The sequence below is a fragment of the Entelurus aequoreus genome, linkage group LG09 (assembly GCF_033978785.1).
Source record: "Entelurus aequoreus isolate RoL-2023_Sb linkage group LG09, RoL_Eaeq_v1.1, whole genome shotgun sequence".
Lineage (NCBI taxonomy): Eukaryota > Metazoa > Chordata > Actinopteri > Syngnathiformes > Syngnathidae > Entelurus > Entelurus aequoreus.
Window position 1 is genome coordinate 45,280,278 of NC_084739.1, and position 22,833 is coordinate 45,303,110.

The 22,833-nt window shown below is 37.9% G+C and overlaps 1 protein-coding gene across 4 annotated transcripts in view; it reads left to right on the top strand.

The window, feature by feature from the left end:
• Positions 1-16,779, top strand: part of LOC133657473 (RING finger protein 122-like) — a 41,795-nt gene extending 25,016 nt beyond the window's left edge. For 3 of the 4 annotated variants that reach the window (XM_062058834.1, XM_062058833.1, XM_062058832.1), the window contains exons 4-7: positions 6,163-6,205; positions 6,284-6,325; positions 8,821-8,903; positions 16,224-16,778. In XM_062058834.1, the coding sequence (XP_061914818.1) occupies positions 6,163-6,205; positions 6,284-6,325; positions 8,821-8,903; positions 16,224-16,344 (289 nt within the window). In that variant the 3' untranslated portion in view covers positions 16,345-16,778. Of the gene's footprint in view, positions 1-6,162; positions 6,206-6,283; positions 6,326-8,820; positions 8,904-16,223 lie in introns of all 4 variants that reach the window. The other variant, XM_062058835.1, reaches the window with a different exon arrangement.
• The last annotated feature ends 6,054 nt before the right edge of the window (positions 16,780-22,833 follow it).

The window sequence follows — 22,833 nt, forward strand, 5'->3', positions numbered from 1 at the left end:
CAAGATTTGAGCATGCTGCCAAACATGTGCTGTATCTCAGTCATCAACGGAGTCAGTTTTTGAAAGGCGAAACATTTTGGAATGCTAAGTCGGTAAAGAGTCACGGACAAACCAACTTTGGGTGTGTGCAAGACCTTGGAATTTTACATCACAAAGAGAAGACTGTCGTCCTTTCAGAGGTAAGTCAACAGGACTTGTCACTGTGCGGTGTCTCCTCGAGAACTAACTATACTTCAAGTCTGAAATTCCCTGTGCATTAATTGGGGGAAATATTTAAAGTCTTCTCAGTTATTGATCCATGAATAGGGGTCTTGCTTTTGTCCAAAATACTGTATGTTAAAGTTAAAGTTAGTTAAAGTTAAAGTCCCAAAGATAGTCCCACACACACTAGGTGTGGTGAAATTATCCTCTGCATTTGACCCATCCCTTGGTTCCTCCGCCTGGGAGGTGAGGGGAGCAGTGAGCAACAGCGGTGGCTGTGCTCGGGCATCATTTTGGTGATTTAAACCCCAATTCCAACCATTGATGCTGAGTGAGGGAGGCAATGGGTCCCATTTTATAGTCTTTGGTATGACTCGGCCGGGGTTTGAATTCACGACCTTCCAGTCTCAGGGCGGACACTCTAACGACAAGGCCACTGAGCAGGTTAATGTTGTTGTTAACCCGCAGATAGCTTAGCTTAGCTAACGCTAACATCCTACTAAATGCTAATACATAAAACAGGCTTTTATTCAAACTTACCAGTGTGAAAATGCCGCGAACACACCAACATAAACCAGGTGATAGCGTTAAAAGTATGTTTGTTTGTCTCACGGCTGCATTCCAGGCTATTCAGTGTCTCTTTATTGCTTCATAACCCGACTTCCTTCCGCTTTGCTTTCACGCTGGAAATGAGAAAAATCTCTCCAAATCATTTTTTCCCTGGAGCAATCATGACCACGATTGTGGAAGTTATTGATGCCGCATGTTCACGTTATGTTTTCAACTTGCTGAAGAAAAAACCCCAAAACTTAAGCAGTCTTGTATTCAGCAATGTAAATAAGCTATTCAGAGTCCAGCAAGACCCACAATGCAATGCACTTCCACATTACACTTTCAAACCCTATATACTTATAGCATGTTTATAAAACGTTAACAGATGTGTTTGGATGTTTTTTTGAGTGTTTTATATGCGGAATAGAGCAACTCCCATCGACCCCGTTGTTAGCAGACTTTTGCTAACGTTTATTTACAAGTTAGAATGCATAAAAAAAGAAAACAATGTGTGTGTTTGTCTAACATAGGTATTGTAAATGATGGGCAAAACAAAAAAAAACTGCAGTTCGCAATGTTAAATGTTTAAACGTTAAATAACAAAAACTTTTTTTTTTTAAACAATTAACATTTATTAACACATTTGAAACAAAAAAAAAGTACCAGTAATTGGTATCGAATTGATTTAAACCTCAATGGTACCCATCCCTATTAAAGACTGGTCCCTGCTGGTGTAATGGTACATGCTTGGTTGGGGTTGTGTCAGAAAGGAAACGCCAAATCATTATGCCGTTATCTCATTATGACAGCCCCTAAGAGGAAACACCTGAAAGATAGTTTTTAGGTCAATTTGGATACGCATGAATGTGAATGTGAATGTTTATTTGTCCATACGTGCAATCTAGCTGGGATATTCTTCAGCTCACACTAATAAAGACAAGCGTTATAGAAAACGGATAGAAGTATAGAAAGTAAAAAAAGATGGTTAACAGAACAGCTCCTTTGAGTGCATAAGTTGTATTTTTTATCTGATTCAAAATTACTGAAACTGACGATAATGTATAACGTTATTGTTGTCTAACTAAAATGTCATTGCTGGATAAGTTACATGCAGTGTAAGGTTGTTCTGATCAGGATCATATGCTGCTGATTCCGATCAAAAAATTCCAATACCGATCACATGTATTAATTGTAAATATTTACATTTATTTTCAATTCAAACTAGTTACTTTTTTTTAAAACTTTATTACAAAAACAACATAAATAGTACACAATAACTAAACAAAAGCAAAAACTTGTGATAACCCCGCGTGACAGTTTTTGGACTTGTGTTGATATTTCTGTTCCAGTGCTGTTGTTTTCCTGTTTCCACTTCCTGTTTTTTTTTTTTTTCCTGCCACTTCTCCTCTGGCATGAGAGATGCTTCTCTCACCTGTCCCTGATTGTCAATCAGGTCACACCTGTTCCTGGTTGCCAATCAGGATGCTTTATATGCCAGCCCTGTCGTCTTGAAGGGGCTGGATCACTGTTCTGAGATTTTGCACTTCCTAGCTGCCCAAGTTCTCATATAATTTCCCTTTTTAGTGCTTGTTGCTATCTAGAGCAGTGGTCCCCAACCTTTTTGCAACTGCGGACCGGTCAACGCTTGAATATTTGTCCCACAGACCGGGGCGGGGTTTTTGTTTTTTTTGTCATTAAAAAAATACAATCATATGTGCTTACGGACTGTATCCCTGCAGACTGTATTGATCTATATTGATATATAATGTAGGAACCAGAAATATTAATAACAGAAAAAAACAACCCTTTTGTGCGAATGAGTGTGAATGGGGGAGGGAGGTTTTTTGGGTTGGTGCACTAATTGTAAGTGTATCTTGTGTTTTTTATGTTGATTTAATAAAAAAATAAATACAAATAAAATATATTTTTTTAATTCTTGTGCGGCCCGGTACCAATTGATCCACGGACCGGTGGTTGGGCACCACTGATCTAGACAGTTGTTAGCTTTCTGTGCACTCCCTAGCCAGAGGTGGGTAGTAACGCGCTACATTTACTCCGTTACATCTACTTGAGTAACTTTTGGGATAAATTGTACTTCTAAGAGTAGTTTTAATGCAACATACTTTTACTTTTACTTGAGTATATTTATAGAGGAGAAACGCTACATCTAAACATCTACATTCAGCTTGCTACTTGCTACTGATTTTTATCAATCTGTTAATGCACGCTTTGTTTGTTTTGGTTTGTCAGACAGACCTTCAAAGTAGGATCTATTGCATGCCTGCGTTTCACCAATCAAATACAGTCACTGGTGACGTTTCACTCCGTTTCACCAATCAAATGCAGTCACCAATCAAACAGAGCCAGGCGGTCACATGATTAACAAGCTTAAGCTTACATGAACTCAACGTCAAATTTGAGGAAGCACATCGCGGTAAGTAACGTTAGTAGATATTTTGGCTGTCACCGTAGGCTGATGTTAGCCTCATAGACACACACACACACACACACACACACACACACACACACACACACACACACACACACACACACACACACACACACACACACACACACACACACACACACACACACACACACACACACACACACACACACACACGCATAGAAACAGCAATCAGTGTGTTCCCAGGTGCAGCCCACACCTATCAGTTTATGGTTTGCGTAAAGGCTAACTTTTTATTTTCCTTTGTAATCTCTGCCTACTGAGCCTATGGTGCTGTTAAGTTATTGTGGCTCAATTTGTCTTAATTTTTTTTATGTTAATGTCTTATTATTTAATATATATTATTGTTTTAGTTGCTTAAGAGATATTCCTGGCTCTGAATTTGCTCATTGCTATTTTTATGTTTTTGTGCATTATTTGTTGCCGTCATCATTAAACGAACAGGTTACTCATCAGTTACTCAGTACTTGAGTAGTTTTTTCCACAACATACCTTTTACTTTTACTCAAGTAAATATTTGGGTGACTACTCCTTACTTTTACTTCAGTAATAAATCTCTAAAGTAACAGTACTCTCACTTGAGTACAATTTCTGGCTACTCTACCCACCTCTGTCCCTAGCTGCACTAGCTTTTCATGGAATATACATATATATATATATATATATTTTTATCTGCATCTTGGGGTCAGGCTGCAAACAACTCAGTCACCATGTGACAAAACTACTCTACTACTCAATTAAACCCTTTGGTTTTTGCTATCAAATGCCATCATGTCCAGGAAATGATTCCCCAAAATGTGTAAATATTAACAAAAACAACACAAAATTATTTTGAGAAAATGAAAATATCAATCTAATCACTCTAGTATCGATCATAAACTGACACTAACTACCCTTGTATCAACATAACACACAGCTGTGAGGCAATAGAGTAGAATAGAATAGAAAATGTATTCTCAAACTGTAGTATGCATACCATGTGTTACGCGGGCCGCATCTAGTGGTACCCCAAATAATCACTTGATTAAAGTACAGTTTTTTATTTTCCTATATACAAACATAGTGTTACTGATCACACTGTGTGTAATGTTACATTCGCCAAAAATATTAAATACACTTGTTAAATAAAACCTCTGCCTTTTTTTAATGAATACTTAGGTCTACTACGCTACTGTATTTTAATGTTGGTCATTATTGTGGTGCTTAGAGAGCCATGTGTTTTCTAAAGTGGTACTTGGTGAAAACAGCTTGAGAACCAGAGGTGGGTAGAGTAGCCAGAAATTGTACTCAAGTAAGAGTACTGTTACTTTAGAGATGTATTACTCAAGTAAAAGTAAGGAGTAGTCACCCAAATATTTACTTGAGTAAAAGTAAAAAGTATGTTGTGAAAAAACTACTCAAGTACTGAGTAACTGATGAGTAACCTGTTCGTTTAATGATGACGGCAACAAATAATGCACAAAAACATAAAAATAGCAATGAGCAAATTCAGAGCCAGGAATATCTCTTAAGCAACTAAAACAATAATATATATTAAATAATAAGACATTAACATAAAAAAAATTAAGGCAAATTGAGCCACAATAACTTAACAGCACCATAGGCTCAGTAGGCAGAGATTACAAAGGAAAATAACAAGTTCGCCTTTACGCAAACCATAAACTGATAGGTGTGGGCTGCACCAGTGGGAACACACTGTACACTTCTGATTGGTGTTTGTATGCATGCGTGTGTGTGTGTGTGTGTGCGACTGTGAGTGTGTCTCTGTCTGTCTGTCTATGAGGCTGCAGTGCGTTAATAAATGTCCCCACACGACGTACATTTGACAGTGATTCATAGCAGGGAAGCTAACATCAGCCTATGGTGACAGCCAAAATATCTACTAACGTTACTTACCGCGATGTACTTCCTCAAATTTGACGTTGAGTTCATGTAAGCTAAAGCTTGTTAATCATGTGACCGCCTGGCTCTGTTTGATTGGTGAAACGGAGTCAAACGTCACCAGTGACTGCATTTGATTGGTGAAACGCAGGCATGCGATAGATCGTACTTTGAAGGTCTGTCTGAGAAACCAAAACAAACAAAGCGTGCATTAACAGATCGATAAAAATCAGTAGCGAGTAGCAAGCTGAATGTAGATAAATGGAGCGGAGTAAAAGTAGCGTTTCTTCTCTATAAATATACTCAAGTAAAAGTAAAAGTATGTTGCATTAAACCTACTCTTAGAAGTACAATTTATCCCAAAAGTTACTCAAGTAGATGTAACGGAGTAAATGTAGCGCGTTACTACCCACATCTGTTGAGAACCCCTGGAATAGAATCATTTTGTATTAATACAAACCAGTACAAAGCTTCAAATGTGTTTCGGAGGACCATGTGTCCATACAGAGGACAAACAGAACTACACAGTGCTTCATTTTTTGTTTGGAAAATGATAAATGAAGGCAGCTTAAAGGAATTACGATGCGATTTAATTAGGGTGCTACTGCTGACTTCCATGTGCTTTTCGGACAGAAAACCTTGGTCAAGAAGGTTTAAAATCACTGGACAAAACTAAAGCACTGTGGTATAACTTGTTGGTTTTGCAGCCGGGTCTTAAATTAAAGAAACATGAAATAAGTATGTGGTAATTAATTGATTAAAAGTTAAAACAAATGTTATTTTGCACTATGTACACAACAACAACCAAACTTCCACTTTTTTCTATTGTTATTTGTTTTTGCTGTGGCTAAGTCATGCTGAGCTTGGTAGGACAAGCTTTTACATGAATTGGACATTGTGTGAATTCCAAGACTTTTTGAAGGACTGTCACTGCTGATTTATGAGGCATGACCAGACATGCTGAGTAAAAGACCAACATGCAGACCCAGACGACATGTTATATCATTTTCATGACTCTGGATTACAGCATTGTTGCATTTGAAAAAGACTGTGTTTTACAGACTCAGGCGACAAGGTGAAAGAGAACACTATGGCTACAATGAGGTAAAACAAAAACGTATATTACAGTTGTTTATGTGTTTAAAAAAATGCATTTTGACATTAATTATTTCTTGCCAATAGGTAGTTCTAAAAGGAGCGGGGAAGAAACTGAGCCTTCTTGGAGTAGGTTGAGTATGATTCAGCTTGTACAATACATAGATACACAGTACAACATTTTACCAATCCCCTCATACAAGTATAAAGAGAAATTAACTACTGTATAATAAAACGCAAAAAAAATAAACTCCACTAAATGCTGTACTTTTGCGGGCTATAAGGCCCTATGAAATCCATTTTATTTTTTCCCAAATTCTGTTGTTTACCTTTTACACTTATTTTAACACCATAAAGTGAGCATTTGAGCATTGTGAAATAAATAACATTGATTAATTAATTGAATACAAAAATCCTTCTATTTATAAGTGCAACACATTATTGGACAGTTTTCACCCGCATTTTTAGACAACGCATATTAATTTTGTGACATAAATGTACCAATGAGTGCTTTAAAGGAGAACTGCACTTTTTGGGGGGAATTTTTGACAATCCCTATGTGGTACAAGAATACTCGTTTTTACCTTTTCTGTGTGTTCTAAATAGTAAAGAGGCAGATACCAATCCAGGTAATGGGGATACCAACAATTCTGCCTATAGCCCTCTAAAAACCATCCAAAAGCCTCCAACACCGTTTTATATACTCACTGTAAGTATGTATGTTTTGTAGTAACATGCACATTCATGTTAACATGTACTATTCACAGTATTTTGGTCATTTTAAAAATTAATGTAACTTATTTTCTGGGCACATTGACTATGCAGAGCTCATAATAATAATAATAATAATAATAATAATAATAATAATAAATGTTATTTGTATAGCACCTTTCATACAAGAATTGCAGCTCAAAGTGCTTCACAGCAGTAAAATACATGATTATGTAAAGACATGGTAAAAACAAGCAACGGTAACATTTGTTGTTATGCGCTCAACGTTTCAAACAAGACCTTAAAACATTGACTTACAATGCCGTCTTTTACTGGGATGCCGACTGATGGGATGTTGTATCTTTCAGTACGTATTTGGGCCTTTGAGCAGCTAAATTTAGAACTATCCTCACTCCTCAGATAAAAAAAATGTATATTGTGTGCATTCCATTTTTTTTTTTTTCATGGATTTTCAATGTTGACCAACTTCCTGTCTTAGTGCCACAACCTTCTACTATACAGGTGAAAGTCATGATTTTTTGTCATAACTCAAAGGTAACACAGCAGCAACAAAAGTAGCTTAAAGCTCCTTCCTCATTTTATGGCGGGACGCAACCAACGTTATTATAACCTACTCAGTGGCCTAGTGGTTAGAGTGTCCGCCCTGAGATCGGTAGGTTGTGAGTTCAAACCCCGGCCGAGTCATACCAAAGACTATAAAAAAATCGGACCCATTACCTCCCTGCTTGGCACTCAGCATCAAGGATTGGAATTGGGGGTTAAATCACCAAAATGATTCCCGGGCGTGGCACCGCTGCTGCCCACTGCTCCCCTCACCTCCCAGGGGGTGAACAAGGGGATGGGTCAAATGCAGAGGACAAATTTCACCACACCTAGTGTGTTTGACAATCATTGGTACTTTAACTTATTAGCAGCTCAAGCTAGCTGGCTACTCGCTTGTTGTTGGAGGAGAAGTGTGAGCAAGCACGTGTGTCACAACGCCAGGAAAGTAGTTCCTCTGTGTTAGCTCTCACAATAACAATGTTGCTATAGATTGGTTAATATGCAGGAAGTTGCATGTGAATAAAGCGTTGTTGGCAGTTTTATTGGCGGAATACTGTAGATGAACCCCAGTTACCTGCATTGTTAGCCACCTCATACTAGCAGTTCTTCAACATTTAGTACGCACAGAAAAGGGAAAGACGTGTGTTCTTGTCTCACAGAAGGATTGTGGATGATGATAAAGTGTGCTGCTCTTAATAGCGCTAGCTAATAACAAACTAAACTATAGATTTCCCGTCACACTTTTTGAGGGTAACAATTGTTTTGTTGTAAACACATTGTTTAAAAACACAAAAAGTAATCTAATATTAAGTTCAGACAGCTGTCTTACTCCTGAGACAACTATGTAGGTGAGCTCTGATACCAGCTCTTTCTGGTGACGAATATAATGAGTGTGACAACCAATTAAGTGTATTGTAATTGATTTGTTTATCTGCATCATTATATTTTCTCTGTCACATGTTCTATTTTGAGTTCTGCTGTTATCGTCATGTTAGTCGTCTTTTTTTCCTTGTTTTTCATGGTTGCATCACAAAACAAAAAACTGAAAGCAAAGCAAACTTGTGGAATTAATCCTTTAGTCCGCACACGACTTACTGACATCTCAACATCCCGGTTTTTGTTTGACTTTGAAAGCATATTTTACAAGAAAATGTAGCTTTAACCCTTTTGCAATATTCAATCCTAAATCCTATGTTGTGTGCAACATACATTTCTTACTAATCACAGCTTGCATAAGCATGTGATTGCTGAGATAATTTATGATAAATGCATCTAATATTATCTAGTACTCGTATGATGCCACACAAAAAATGAATGCAGATATTCTAATGCATTATTTTGTTTTGCAGCAAACATGTGCAGTGTGTTTAGAAGAGTTTCGCAGCCGGGATGAACTTGGAGTGTGCCCATGTTCCCATGCTTTTCATAAGAAGTAAGTTTTCCATTTAAATTGTTCATTAATAAGGCAACCATTCAAATACCAGACACGGAATTGAAAATAAGAACAGCTCTTCAAGGGACCGAAATTTACAAAAATATTTTTTTTCGATTTCACATTAAAATATTTTGACCAGTCACTAATTCGAAATATTCAGTGACAAAAGTGTCCACAAAGGAATTTTCCAATTTGATGTTTGCCTTTAAACGCTAAAGCAGGCTGATATATTTTGTCAGTACACATTCCTTGCATGTTTGAACAAGCACATGCGTCACACAATTACCAGCTTTCTTTGCCTTACAGCGGCTGTCTCCAGCCTGAAGCTTGCCACTTAAATTTAAAAAAACTCACCAAAGGGTCAAAAACTATTTGTTTAAGCTCTTTTATTATTTTTTAGAAAAAAAAAAACAAATGCCTTTATTTAATGACAAAATAGCATAAAGAAAATGATCACAAAGTACAATACAATATAAATATTGCCAGTCGTAAATAACAGCTCTCCTTTCTTTTTGGCTATAAGGATGATGAAAAGTTGGAGACCCCTGTCTAATAGTAGTAGTAGAGTAATAGTAGAGATGTAAGGGTCATTCAAAACCTGCAAAGTTTTTTTACTGAATTGGGACTCACAGGTACTTGTCGCAACGAACCTGTTGGTCCTTGAGTAAAAATGAACCGTCGTTTCTTCTTCCTGCCACAGCTGCATCACGGGCTCGACAAAACAAATTGTTCAATCGCTTAGCCCGTAAGTTTCACTGACTGCCAAGTGTCCGACGATGACTCGAGTTCCACTCCATCATGGATACTCGATGAAGACTCAAGTTATACTAACTAAAGAATACCTAACAAAATATCGACTTCCAGTGACTAACTCTGTGCCCGACGAAGACTTGAGTTTCACTGACTTACGGGTACTCGAAGAAGACTAGAGTTTCATTGACTCATGGGTGCCAGCAAAGGCTTGAGTTTCGTTGACTCACGGATACTCAATGAAGACTCGACTTTCACCGACTCACAGATTCTCAACAAAGAATCGACTTCCAGTGACTAACTGGAGCCCGATAAAGTCTTGAGTTTTACTGACTCACTGGAAGTGTTGGCGATGACGAATTTAGAGTATAACGGTGTTATTTTATTCAGTAACGAGGAATCTAATTAATTACTGTTCCCATCATTGCAACGCTGTTGCCGTTACTAAGAATGTGAAGTGGCTTGTTACTACAGTTTGGTTGAATGAAGCGCAAGGTGTGAGGTTCCGGCCACACATCAGCTGCCAGGAAAGAGCAGGGGTGGGTATGATGTCGCCATTGTAAATACGATGTTGATGATTACCTGGGTGGGCGGATCATGCCCTGCTCACGCTCTCTCACTGCACGCTCTGACGGAGACATAACAAGATTACGATAATTGTGAAGAGCCGGAGCCAGGGAAATGCAAACGTAGCGTTCTCAAACTGGAAGAACAGCGGCACTACAATTCGCTCATTGAGATTCAAGGCAAGAATGTTTATTTAAAATGCACGCAATATGCCCCCGAAAAAGAGTTTATCCAAGTCTGCCTCAACTCAAATCTTCTGAAGCACTTCACATCAACACGTGCTAACCCAACACCAAGCTCAAATGGGGAGACAGAGCAACTCTGTTAAAACAAGCAACGCTCAATTATATATATACCCGGTATCTATCTATTTATCTATCTATCTGTGTATATATATATATATATATTAAATATATATATATATATATATATATATATATATATATATATATATATATATATATATATATATATATATATATATATATATATATATATATATATATATATATATATATATAGCCAGGGAAACAGAGCTACTCTTTTAAAACAAGAAACGCTCCATATATATATATATATATATATATATATATATATATATATATATATATATATATATATATATATATATATATATATATATATATATATATATATACTGTAGATGTGCGTGTGTATATATATATATATATACAGTATATATATATATATGTGTGTGTGTGTATATATATGTATATATATATAAATGTATATATATGTGTGTATGTACATATATACACATCTGTGTATATATATATATATATATATACACCTATATACACACACACATATATATATATATATATATATATATACTGTATATGTGCGTGTGTGTGTATATATATATATATATATATATATATATATATATATATATATATATATATATATATATATATATATATATATATATATATATATATATATATATATATATATGTGTGTGTGTGTGTGTGTATTGGTGTGTATATATATATGTGTATGTATACACACACATATGTACATATATACACATATGTGTATTGTTGCGTCGACCAGCATTCCTCCAATGGGGAATTCAAATTGCTAGTCTCTCCCAGATTCTTTTTATGGCAATAAACTGATGTTTATATTCAATCAACAGGCAGTAATTGGTATTTTGTGGTTTATTCTCAAAGCTTAGAGGACACACCTGAGACCAACCCAGCACCCAAACGTTCCTTAGCCCGGTCCAGATCGGTCTGAAAACCATCACGAAAACATTCTGTTCCTCAATCTCTCCCCCCGCCCTCACGCCCGCACAGATGCCCATTGTGTCCGTTATCTCAAGTCGGCCCGAGAAGGGAAGCAGGGAGGACTCCTCTTCTCTGCCTCCTACTTCAAGGCCGTCCACAGTGCAAGCACTTTGTCTTGAGACGATGCAAAAAAGGAAAAGAGTACAAGATGGAACATTAGCTATTTAAAATATGACTATAGTTATATAAAAGAAGTAACTCTTAATTATGGATAAATGTGGATATATGCATCCGTCAATTTATATACACGCACATATATATTTTATATATATATACACATTCTCTTTTAAAACAAGAAACGCTCAATATATATATATATATATGTATCTATATATACATACACTACCGTTCAAAAGTTTGGGGTCACATTGAAATGTCCTTATTTTTGAAGGAAAAGCACTGTACTTTTCAATGAAGATAACTTTAAACTAGTCTTAACTTAAAAGAAATACACTCTATACATTGCTAATGTGGTAAATGACTATTCTAGCTGCAAATGTCTGGTTTTTGGTGCAATATCTACATAGGTGTATAGAGGCCCATTTACAGCAACTATCACTCCAGTGTTCTAATGGTACAATGTGTTTGCTCATTGGCTCAGAAGGCTAATTGATGATTAGAAAACCCTTGTGCAATCATGTTCACACATCTGAAAACAGTTTAGCTCGTTACAGAAGCTACAAAACTGACCTTCCTTTGAGCAGATTGAGTTTCTGGACCATCACATTTGTGGGGTCAATTAAACGCTCAAAATGGCCAGAAAAAGAGAACTTTCATCTGAAACTCGACAGTCTATTCTTGTTCTTAGAAATGAAGGCTATTCCACAAAATTGTTTGGGTGACCCCAAACTTTTGAACGGTAGTGTATATATACAGTATATATATATATATATATATATATATATATATATATATATATATATATATATATATATATATATATATATATATAGTACAGGCTAAAAGTTTGGACACACCTTCTCATTCAATGGGTTTTCTTTATTTTCAGGACTATTTACATTGTAGATTGTCACTGAAGGCATCAAAACTATGAATGAACACATGTGGAGTTATGTACTTAACAAAAAAGGTTAAATAATTGAAAACATGTTTTGTATTCTAGTTTCTTCAAAATAGCCACCCTTTGCTCTGATTACTGTTTTGCACATTCTTGGCATTCTCTCGATGAGCTTCAAAAGGTAGTCACATAAAATGGTTGTCACTTCACAGGTGTCACAGTTTGGATGCCTTCAGTGACAATCTACAATGTAAATAGTCATGACAATAAAGAAAACGCATTGAAATGAGACGGTGTGTCCAAACTTTTGGCCTGTACTCATATATATACAGTATATATATATATATATATATATATATATATATATATATATATATATATATATATATATATATATATATATATATATATATATATATATATATATATATATATATATATATATATATATATATATACGTACACAAAACCCCAAACCAGTGAAGTTGGCAAGTTGTGTAAATCGTAAATAAAAGCAGAATACAATGATTTGCAAATCCTTTTCTACCTATATTCAATTGAATAGACTGCAAAGACAAGATACTTAACGTTCGAACTGGTAAACTTTGTTATTTTTTGCAAATATTAGCTCATTTGGAATTTGATGCCTGCAACATGTTTCAAAAAAGCAGGTACAAGTGGCAAAAAAAGACTGAGAAAGTTAAGGAATGCTCATCAAACATTTATTTGGAACATCCCACAGGTGAACAGGCTAATTGGCAACAGGTGGGTGCCATGATTGGGTATAAAAGCAGCTTCCATGAAATGCTCAGTCATTCACAAACAAGGATGGGGCGAGGGTCACCACTTTGTGAACAAATGCGTGAGCAAATTGTCGAACAGTTTAAGAATAACATTTCTCCACAAGTTAATACAAGGAATTTAAGAATTTCACCATCTACGGTCCGTAATATCACCAAAAGATTCAGAGAAACTGGAGAAATCATGAGCGTAAGCGGCAAGGCCGAAAACCAACATTGAATGCCCATGATCTTCGATCCCTCTGCATCAAAAACCAACATCAGTGTGCAAAGGATATCACCACATGGGCCCAGGAACATGTCAGAAAACCACTGTCAGTAACTACAGTTTGTCACTACATCTGTAAGTGCAAGTTAAAACTCTACTATGCAAAGCGAAAGCCATTTATCAACAACACCCAGAAACGCCGCCGGCTTCCCCTTGGCCCGAGCTCATCTAAGATGGACTGATGCAAAGTGGAAAAGTGTTCTGTGGTCTGACGAGTCCACATTTCAAATTGTTTTGGAAACTTGGACGTTGTGTCCTCTGGACCAACGAGGAAAAGAACCATCCGGACTGTTATAGGCACAAAGTTCAAAAGCCAGCATCTGTGATGGTATGGTGGTTTATTAGTGCCCAAGACATGGGTAACTTACACATCTGTGAAGGCACCATTAATGCTTAAAGGTACATACAGGTTTTGGAGCAATATATGTTGCCATCCAAGCAACGTCTTTTTCATGGACGCCCCTGATTATTTCAGCAAGTCAATGCCAAGTCACTTTCTGGACGTGTTACAACAGCGTGGCTTCATAGTAAAAGAGTGCAGGTACTAGACTGGCCTGCCTGTAGTCCAGACCTGTCTCCCATTAAAAATGTGTGGTGCATTATGAAGCGTAAAATACCACAACGGAGACCCCCGGACTGTTGAACAGCTTAAGCTGTACATCAAGCAAGAATGAAAAGGATTTGCAAATCATTGTATTCTGTTTTTATTTACGATTTACACAACGTGCCAACTTCACCGGTTTTAGGTTTTGTATATACATACTGTATATGTACACACACATACAGCATGTACACATATACACATACGTGTATATATATATATACATATATGTATATACATACATATATATTGTTTATATATTGGGGACGGCGTGGCGAAGTTGGTAGAGTGGCCATGCCAGCAATCGGAGGGTTGCTGGTTACTGGGGTTCAATCCCCACCTTCTACCATTCTAGTCACGTCCGTTGTGTCCTTGGGTAAGACACTTCACCCTTGCTCCTGATGGCTGCTGGTTAGCGCCTTGCATGGCAGCTCCCGCCATCAGTGTGTGAATGTGTGTGTGAATGGGTGAATGTGGAAATACTGTCAAAGCGCTTTGAGTACCTTGAAGGTAGAAAAGCGCTATACAAGTATAACCCATTTATCATTTATTTATTTATTTATATAATATATATATATATATATATATATATATATATATATATATATATATATATATATATATATATATATATATATATGTATATATATACATATATACAGTATGTGTTTATATATATATATATATATATATATATATATATATATATATATATATATATATATATATATATATATATATATATATATATATATACACACATACATATATTTATATAAACAATATGTATATATAAATACACACAAACACTTTTTGAGGCTGTATGTATGTATGTATGTATGTACGTATGTATGTATGTATGTATGTATGTATGTATGTATGTATGTATGTATGTATGTATGTATATATATATATATATATATATATATATATATATATATACACACACACCGTATTTCCTTGAATTGCTGCCGGGTATATAGTATGCGCATGCCTCGATTTACCGCAGGTTCAAACTCGTTTCGCAAAATAATTAGCGCATGCCTAGAATTACCGCCGGGTAAATCACATACCTACTACGTTTTTAGCGTTACCCGGTACAAAACGAGTGACACGTCACAAGTGACACGACACGAGTGACACGTCACCTTTCAAGGCATCATTTTCAAAATGGAGGAGGCTAATTTCAATAATTTAAAATTGCATAAAAAGAAGATAAAGAGCTATTCAGTAGGATTTAAGGTCCAAGCTAATGAATATGCTAAAAAGAACACTAAGGAGGGAACTGCTAAAAATTGTTGAATGACCCCTTGTAAAAATAAAGAGTGTCACGTTAGAATTGCCTTTTCAGACCCAAACAAAAAGAACTTCCGGGATGATTCATTGTGCTTTAAATTTTATTGCGGCATTAAGCGATGTCATGATTATCCTTACATCACACTCAAATTTATAAGCGCATGCCTAAATTTACCGCATGCCTTTGGTAAGCGCCGGAGTGAGAAGAGGTTTTAAATTAATTACCGCCGGTGCGCTAATTAAAGGAAATACGGTAGGTGCAGAGCATTGCACTACTTGGGGTACCCGACAAAGACTAGATTTTCATTGATCTAACGGATAATCGGCGAAAATCTACTTCCACTGACTAACTGGTCTCCGACGAAGACTCGAGTTCCACTGATTCACAGTTCCTCGATGAAGACCAGAATTTCACTGACTTTGTTTCTCTTAATGCGGTCTGTGATTGGTCACTCGTGTAAATGGAGTAAGGAATTCACAACAGTGAGCGAAGCATAATAACTCGTAAAAGGAATTGAGTTTCCCATGACCACAAGGTAGCACAGAGAACACCACTTTCTATTGGACCAACGTTCACATTGTTGTCTTATAGACAATGTAAAACTGGATTAGTTTACCGTTTTAATTTTCAAAATCTTTTCATTCTAATGGTATCTTCCAACATAGTTATACATGATATTTGACTACTCATCTTCTTTCCTCAGGTGTCTACTCAAATGGTTGGAGATTCGTAGTGTCTGTCCCATGTGCAACAAGCCAATATGCCGCCTCCAGCCTGAGCCCTCACAAGCTCCCGAGCAGCCACAGGGTCTTTTAGAGGTCTGATAAAAAGAACATGATGCGCACAACCTGACACCTGTAACTTCAACTGTACCACAAATTGTAGTTTAGTAGCGTTTTTATAAGGGAAAACTTCAAGTGGAAGGAGGACTTTTTGGAATGTGAGTGTACTCTTTAGCAATTGTTTATAATTGTGGAGTAAAAAATGTTGTACAAAAGCCATTTTGTTCATACTTTCAGAGTTATTTTATTGCTAAAGCAAATAGACAATAGTACCAAGCACTTTGGAAGACTAATGAGAAAACTCCAGTGCACTGTTGACTAAGAATGTATATTGTGTTCTGGTATTTTTTGGTACCGGTTCCAAATTGGGTCGGTCCAGGATGACCGTTAAGATTCTGGACTAATAATACTGCTATTGGAGTTTTTTTTCCAGCTGACATTCTTCATTATGACACGCTATCACATTCAGTTCAAGTGCTGCTACTATGCAAGGGTAGATGATGGGGGGTGGGGGGTCGGGGTGAGGTGTCTGGGAGATTTTTATTATTTGTGTCTACACTCTAGTATTCATGTTAGAACAATGCACAAACCTGCAACAAGGTGGCAGCAGTGCAAAATCTAATCAACAACCTGACCCCGTTCTACCTAATAGAAGTTGTAAGTACACAGAAACACATGTATATAAAGTTAATGGAGGCATAGGGATGGAGAAGTTGGAATGTCAAGAAAAAAAGTTTAAAAAACCCAGAATTAAAACACCAGGGAGTACGACAAGGCATACATAACCTTTAAATTCACCATAACTACGGTAGGAAATGAGGAAAGATCGGTGTGTGTTTTATGCCATTCTACTACCATTTGCAACATCCTATGTCAGTTAAAAGAGTTTTTCTACTGTTGCTGCAATGAAAACAAAGTACAAATCCCAGATTGTATAGAAATATTCAATTTAAAGGCTAGATTTGAAAAGATGTGCAGTGCAATAAAGCCTAACTGCCTACTAATCACAATAGTTAAGTGAGACAAGAACACAAATATCTTTATTTTTTCAGTGCATTCTAATCCGTAACAAATGCTAACAAAATACGGCTAACAATGCAGCTAATGGTAGTCATCAATTTCAGCTATAAAACACTCTAGAAAAATATCAATACAGGATGACTGGAGACAACGATGGAAGGCTCGTCTGAGGACGACCTAAAGAGAATACTCCATATACATGGTGTGACCTGCATATTAACCAAGCTGTAGCGACATTGTTATCGTAAGATGAGTCCGGGGTGGTTTATGGTTCCCGACACGTGGGCCGCTGTCCTTGCTACTATTGGTGAGAGTATCAATTTACGCTTGAATCTTAAGGTGGCCAGGCATCATCTGATTTGTGACTGGATCGAGATGGAAAGGGATAGTGGTGAGATATTTGAGGACGACGTGGAAACAGGACTAGAATAAGAAGAACGTGGGGAAGTGTAGACAAAATAATGATGGACAATCGAGAGCTAAAAGATCGAAAGAAAAAGTGGAAGAAGTTAGGAACCACCAGAACTCTTCTGAGCGCTGGCTGGTCGTCTAAACCAGTGGTTCTCAACCTTTTTTCAGTGATGTACCACCTGTGAACATTTTTTTAATTCAAGTACCCCCTAATCAGAGCAAAGCATTATTGGTGGAAAAAAGGAGATAAAGAAGTAAAATACAGCACTATGTCATCAGTTTCTGATTTATTAAATTGTATAACAGTGCAAAATATTGCTCATTTGTTGTGGTCTTTCTTGAACTATTTGGAAAAAAAGATATAAAAATAACTAAAAACTTGTTGAAAATTAAACAAGTGATTCAATTATAAATAAAGATTTCTACACATAGAATTAATCATCAACTTAAAGTGCCCTCTTTGGGGATTGTAATAGAGATCCATCTAGATTCATGAACTTAATTCTAAACATTTCTTCACAAAAAAATAAATCTTTAACATCAATATTTATTTATAGGAGGAGGTGTATATTGTAGCGTCCCGGAAGAGTTAGTGCTGCAAGGGGTTCTGGGTATTTGTTCTGTTGTGTTTATGTTGTGTTAAGGTGCAGATGTTCTCCCGAAATTTGTTTGTCATTCTTGTTTGGTGTGGGTTCACAGTGTGGCGCATATTTGTAACAGTGTTAACGTTGTTTATACGTCTACCCTCAGTGTGACCTGTATGGCTGTTGATCAAGTATGCCTTGCATTCACTTATATGTGTGTAAAAGCCGCATATATTATGTGACTGGGCCGGCACGCTGTTTGTATGGAGGAAAAGCGGACGTGACGACAGGTTGTAGAGGACGCTAAAGGCAGTGCCTTTAAGGCACGCCCCCAATACTGTTGTCTGGGTGGAAATCGGGAGAAATTCGGGAGGATGGTTGCCCCGGGAGATTTTCGGGAGGGGCACTGAAATTCGTGAGTCTCCCGGGAAAATCGGGAGGGTTGGAAAGTATGCCAAGAACCCGATGGTCACTGTGTCAGACCTACAGCATTGGAGAGAGGAGAACCTTACAGAAGAACAACTATCTCTGCAGCAATCCACCAATCAGGCCTGTATGGTAGAGTGGCCAGATAGAAGCCATTCCTTGGTAAAAAGCATGTGGCAGACCACCTGGAGTTTGCCAAATGCACCTGAAGACTCTCAGACCATGAGGAACAAGGTTTTCTGGTCTAATGAGACAAATATTGAACTCTTTGGCGTGAATGCCAGACGTCATGTTTGGTGTAACCCCGGCACCGCTCATCACCAGGCCAATACCATCTCTACAGTGAAACGTGGTGGCAGCATCATGCTGTGGGGATGTTTTTCAGCGGCATAAACTGGTAGACTAGTCAGGATGGAGGGAAAGATGAATTCAACAATGTATAGAGACATCCTGGATAAAAAAAAAATACTTGAGGCTGTAATTACTCCAAAAGGTGCATCAAGAAATTATTAAGCGAAGGCTGTTTTTATTTGTAACACATTTTCAAAAAGCTCTAAAAAAAAAAAATCTTGTTGTCTTAATGGGGTATTGTGTTTAGAATCTTGAGGGGGAAAAAAAGATTTTATGTGGTGGGAAATGGACGGATGGATGGATGGAATAAGACTGTAACATAACCAAATGTGGAAAAAGTGAAGCGCTGTGAATTCTTTCCGGATGCACAGTTCCTCTATACGTATGTATATATTAGGGATGTAATGACATTGTAAATATTGCAGTATCTCAGTTTAAATTGTGAGCAAAAATGCCGTGGTATGTGACGGTATCAAACCAAAACTTGGAGTACTTCCTTAAATGTATTTTTTTCTGGCTCAATTAAATAGGCTGGTCTGAGAAATAAATTACATCTCCCAGGATCCCTTGCACAATGTCAGCGAGCAAGCGGAGAAGCGGACACATTTTGGTTTTACGACGAATACAACAATGATACAGGAGAAAAGAAGATATTGGGCGTCACTCATAGATTTGATGAATGAGCAGACATGCAATTATTTCATTTTAGCATAAATCCTCATGTTGGGGTGCGGACATGCAAAAAAAAACAAAAAAACACTGAACACCACAACGTCTACCACAAGGAATACGAGTAATATGAGAAGCCACTTGATGAACCGTCACCCGGAAAATATCTTTGACGTGAAACCAAGAAGCCAGTGAGGCCAAACATCAATTTGTGAGAGGTATTTTCATGATTGAAGTTAAATTTTCAGTTAACCGGGCAGCACGGTGGAACAAGGGTTAGTGTGTGTGCGCCTCACAATAAGAAAGTCCTGGGTTTATCCTTGGGCTTGGGGTCTTTCTGTGTGGAGTTTGCATGTTCTCCCCGTGACAGCGTGGGTTCCCTCCGGGTACTCCGGCTTCCTCCCACCTCCAAACACATGCACCGGGGAATAGGTTGATTGGCAACACTAAATTGGCCCTAGTGTGTGAATGTGAGTGTGAATGTTGTCTGTCTATCTGTGTTGGCCCTGTAATGAGGTGGCGACTTGTCCAGGGTGTATGAATGCAGCTGGGATGGGCTCCAGCCCGAGAGGGACAAGTGGATAGATGGATGCCTGTTAACGTACCGAGAATCAACATTCTCCTAATACAAAACTGTCCACTGGAGAAGAAAATGCTTCTCAGGAAGTTAAAAGTTGAAAGACAATAAACTGAACATTATTGTTTTACACTTGTTAAACTGGATGTTTACATTGTCAGATTAAAGACACTCGACTAAAGTTACTTGAAACACTATTTTCCTGCACTATTCTTTGCACTTAAAAATAGTTGTTTGCAAAATAAATATGATTGGAACATTTGAGCATTACGTTTTTATTACAGTAAGTTGTAATAACAGTAAGTGTGTTTATGCATAACATTCCTGCCACTTCATTTTACACACCTTTTTATTTTGACAATATCAAAGCAATGCCATGGCATTAATACTGTGACAATATCGTTACATCCCTAAAATATGTATATGTATATTTATATACAGTTGAAAGAAAAAGTATGTGAACTCTTTGGGATTACTTGGATTTCTGCATAAATTGGACATTAAATGTGTTCTGATCTTCATCTAAATCACAACAATAGACAAACACAGTCTGCTTAAACTAATACTGCACAAAAAAATGTTTTCAAAGAATGTTTTTTTTTTTGGACAGCTTTAAAAAAAATACAAAATTAAAATGGCATCTGGATATGACGTATACTTCCTGTTTCCGGTTTAGGCCATGCCTACTTCCTGGTGGCATAAATCAATCCCCCGCTAAACCCCCTATTTTAGAGGTACGTGGAAGCCACGCCCTCTTCCAGGGGGGTCATAAACCCCCCTCACTTTCGGTCATAAAACAATCCACCGCAGCCCCCACTGACCCCCCTTTTTTGGAGGTACATATCTCTCTCTCACTGGCACTCATCAAGGGCGGACGCTCCCTTTCCCTCTCCCTTATATCTTCTGCTTGGTTCTTTTGTCTCGACTTTCTTGTTGCCTCTTTTTGCACTGCTCTCCAAATCTAAACAATGGAACTAATTAACTTGCCTCTCAACGAAATTGACAAGATCTTGGGTTTGGGGGAACCTGCCTGTCTTGACAGAGCGGTTGTTGCTGGACACACGACGGACTCTTGGGAGAACAAGTGCCACGTGCCTTTTATATCCACCCATTTAGAATTATGACAACCGGATTGGAGTAAGTGTTGCTCTGGCTTGTCGACAAATTGGAAGTTGCTGGCAGTTTTCAAAGTACCCCAAAGCTGCCACAAATGATTGGAGGTTGTGGACAGAACTGGGGACACTCTTGTGATAACACGGACCGTCTGCCCTGCAGGATGAATTTGAGGTCCAGTAATAGACACTTAATAGTGAAAATCAAATTTCATTTTCGCTCGCAAACAAATCATTGTAATTTGGATGGTTTCCCTGGCTTCGAGACTCTCCTGAAGGACAGTGCGGCGAAGACACATGAAACTCCCTTCTTGTCTCTCATGGACACACACCTGTTGTTGTTGACTTTGGACTAACTGGCTGCTGCAAGAACACCAGGGTTGCGGAACACAGACACGCTGCAGGCTTACACACACCACAAAAATATACGCTCACACACATAACCCACCTCCATCCCCAACTTTGACGCTTGAATCCCTTAGGGGTGATGTATGGCTGGGCAGCGCTTGAATAGCAGCAGCCTGCATCCGTGGCCCCCACTCCTTCCCCTCTGTTGCAAGTCTCGAGTTGTATGTTTTAATATGTATATGTCATTTGTTATGGAGGGTTTTTCCCACTCCAGACTGGGCCCTCTTAGGAGCCCAGTCAGAGATTGAATTTTGTTTTACTCATCCTCCCCACGCGTCTAACTTTTTCCCATCTTTTACGGGGCGCCTTGTGGCGACCCATCAGCATTCTTGTTCTGTAACCCTGTACACTGTTTGCTTGTCTAATTTTGAACGGGTTTGTGCTGAAAACAAAATTTTGTTGTACTTGTGCAATGAGAAAAGTTATATCCATCCATCCATCCATCCATTTTTTCCATAGGTCTTAAAAATACAAATAATTATCCCTGGCAAGAGCATCCAGAAGCTCCGGTATATTCAAAACAGCGCTGCCAGGATCCTGATGAGAGTGCACAAACATGAACACATCACCCCCATCCTCAAATCCCTTCACTGGCTCCCCATCAAACTCAAAATTGAGTATAAGGTCTCCCTCCTCACCCATCAGTGCATCCACGGATCTGCCCCCCTTACCTCCAGGAGCTCCTCACCCCCTAGACCATTTCACGCACCCTCCGGTCAACATCCACACACACCCTCATAACACCAAGGAATAAGCTCTGCACCATGGGCGATAGGGTTTTCTCTGCTGCTGCCCCAAGACTGTGGAACGCACTTCCTGAGCACCTGAAGGCCCCACAGACTACAGCTGCTTTTAAAAACAGCCTTAAGACTCATCTTTTTTAGCCTTCTGCTAATTTCTTCTGCTAATAATCAGAACACGACCAACTGTGCAGCCAACCCAGCTCGAAGGCAGCATAAGCAGTCCGCATCTA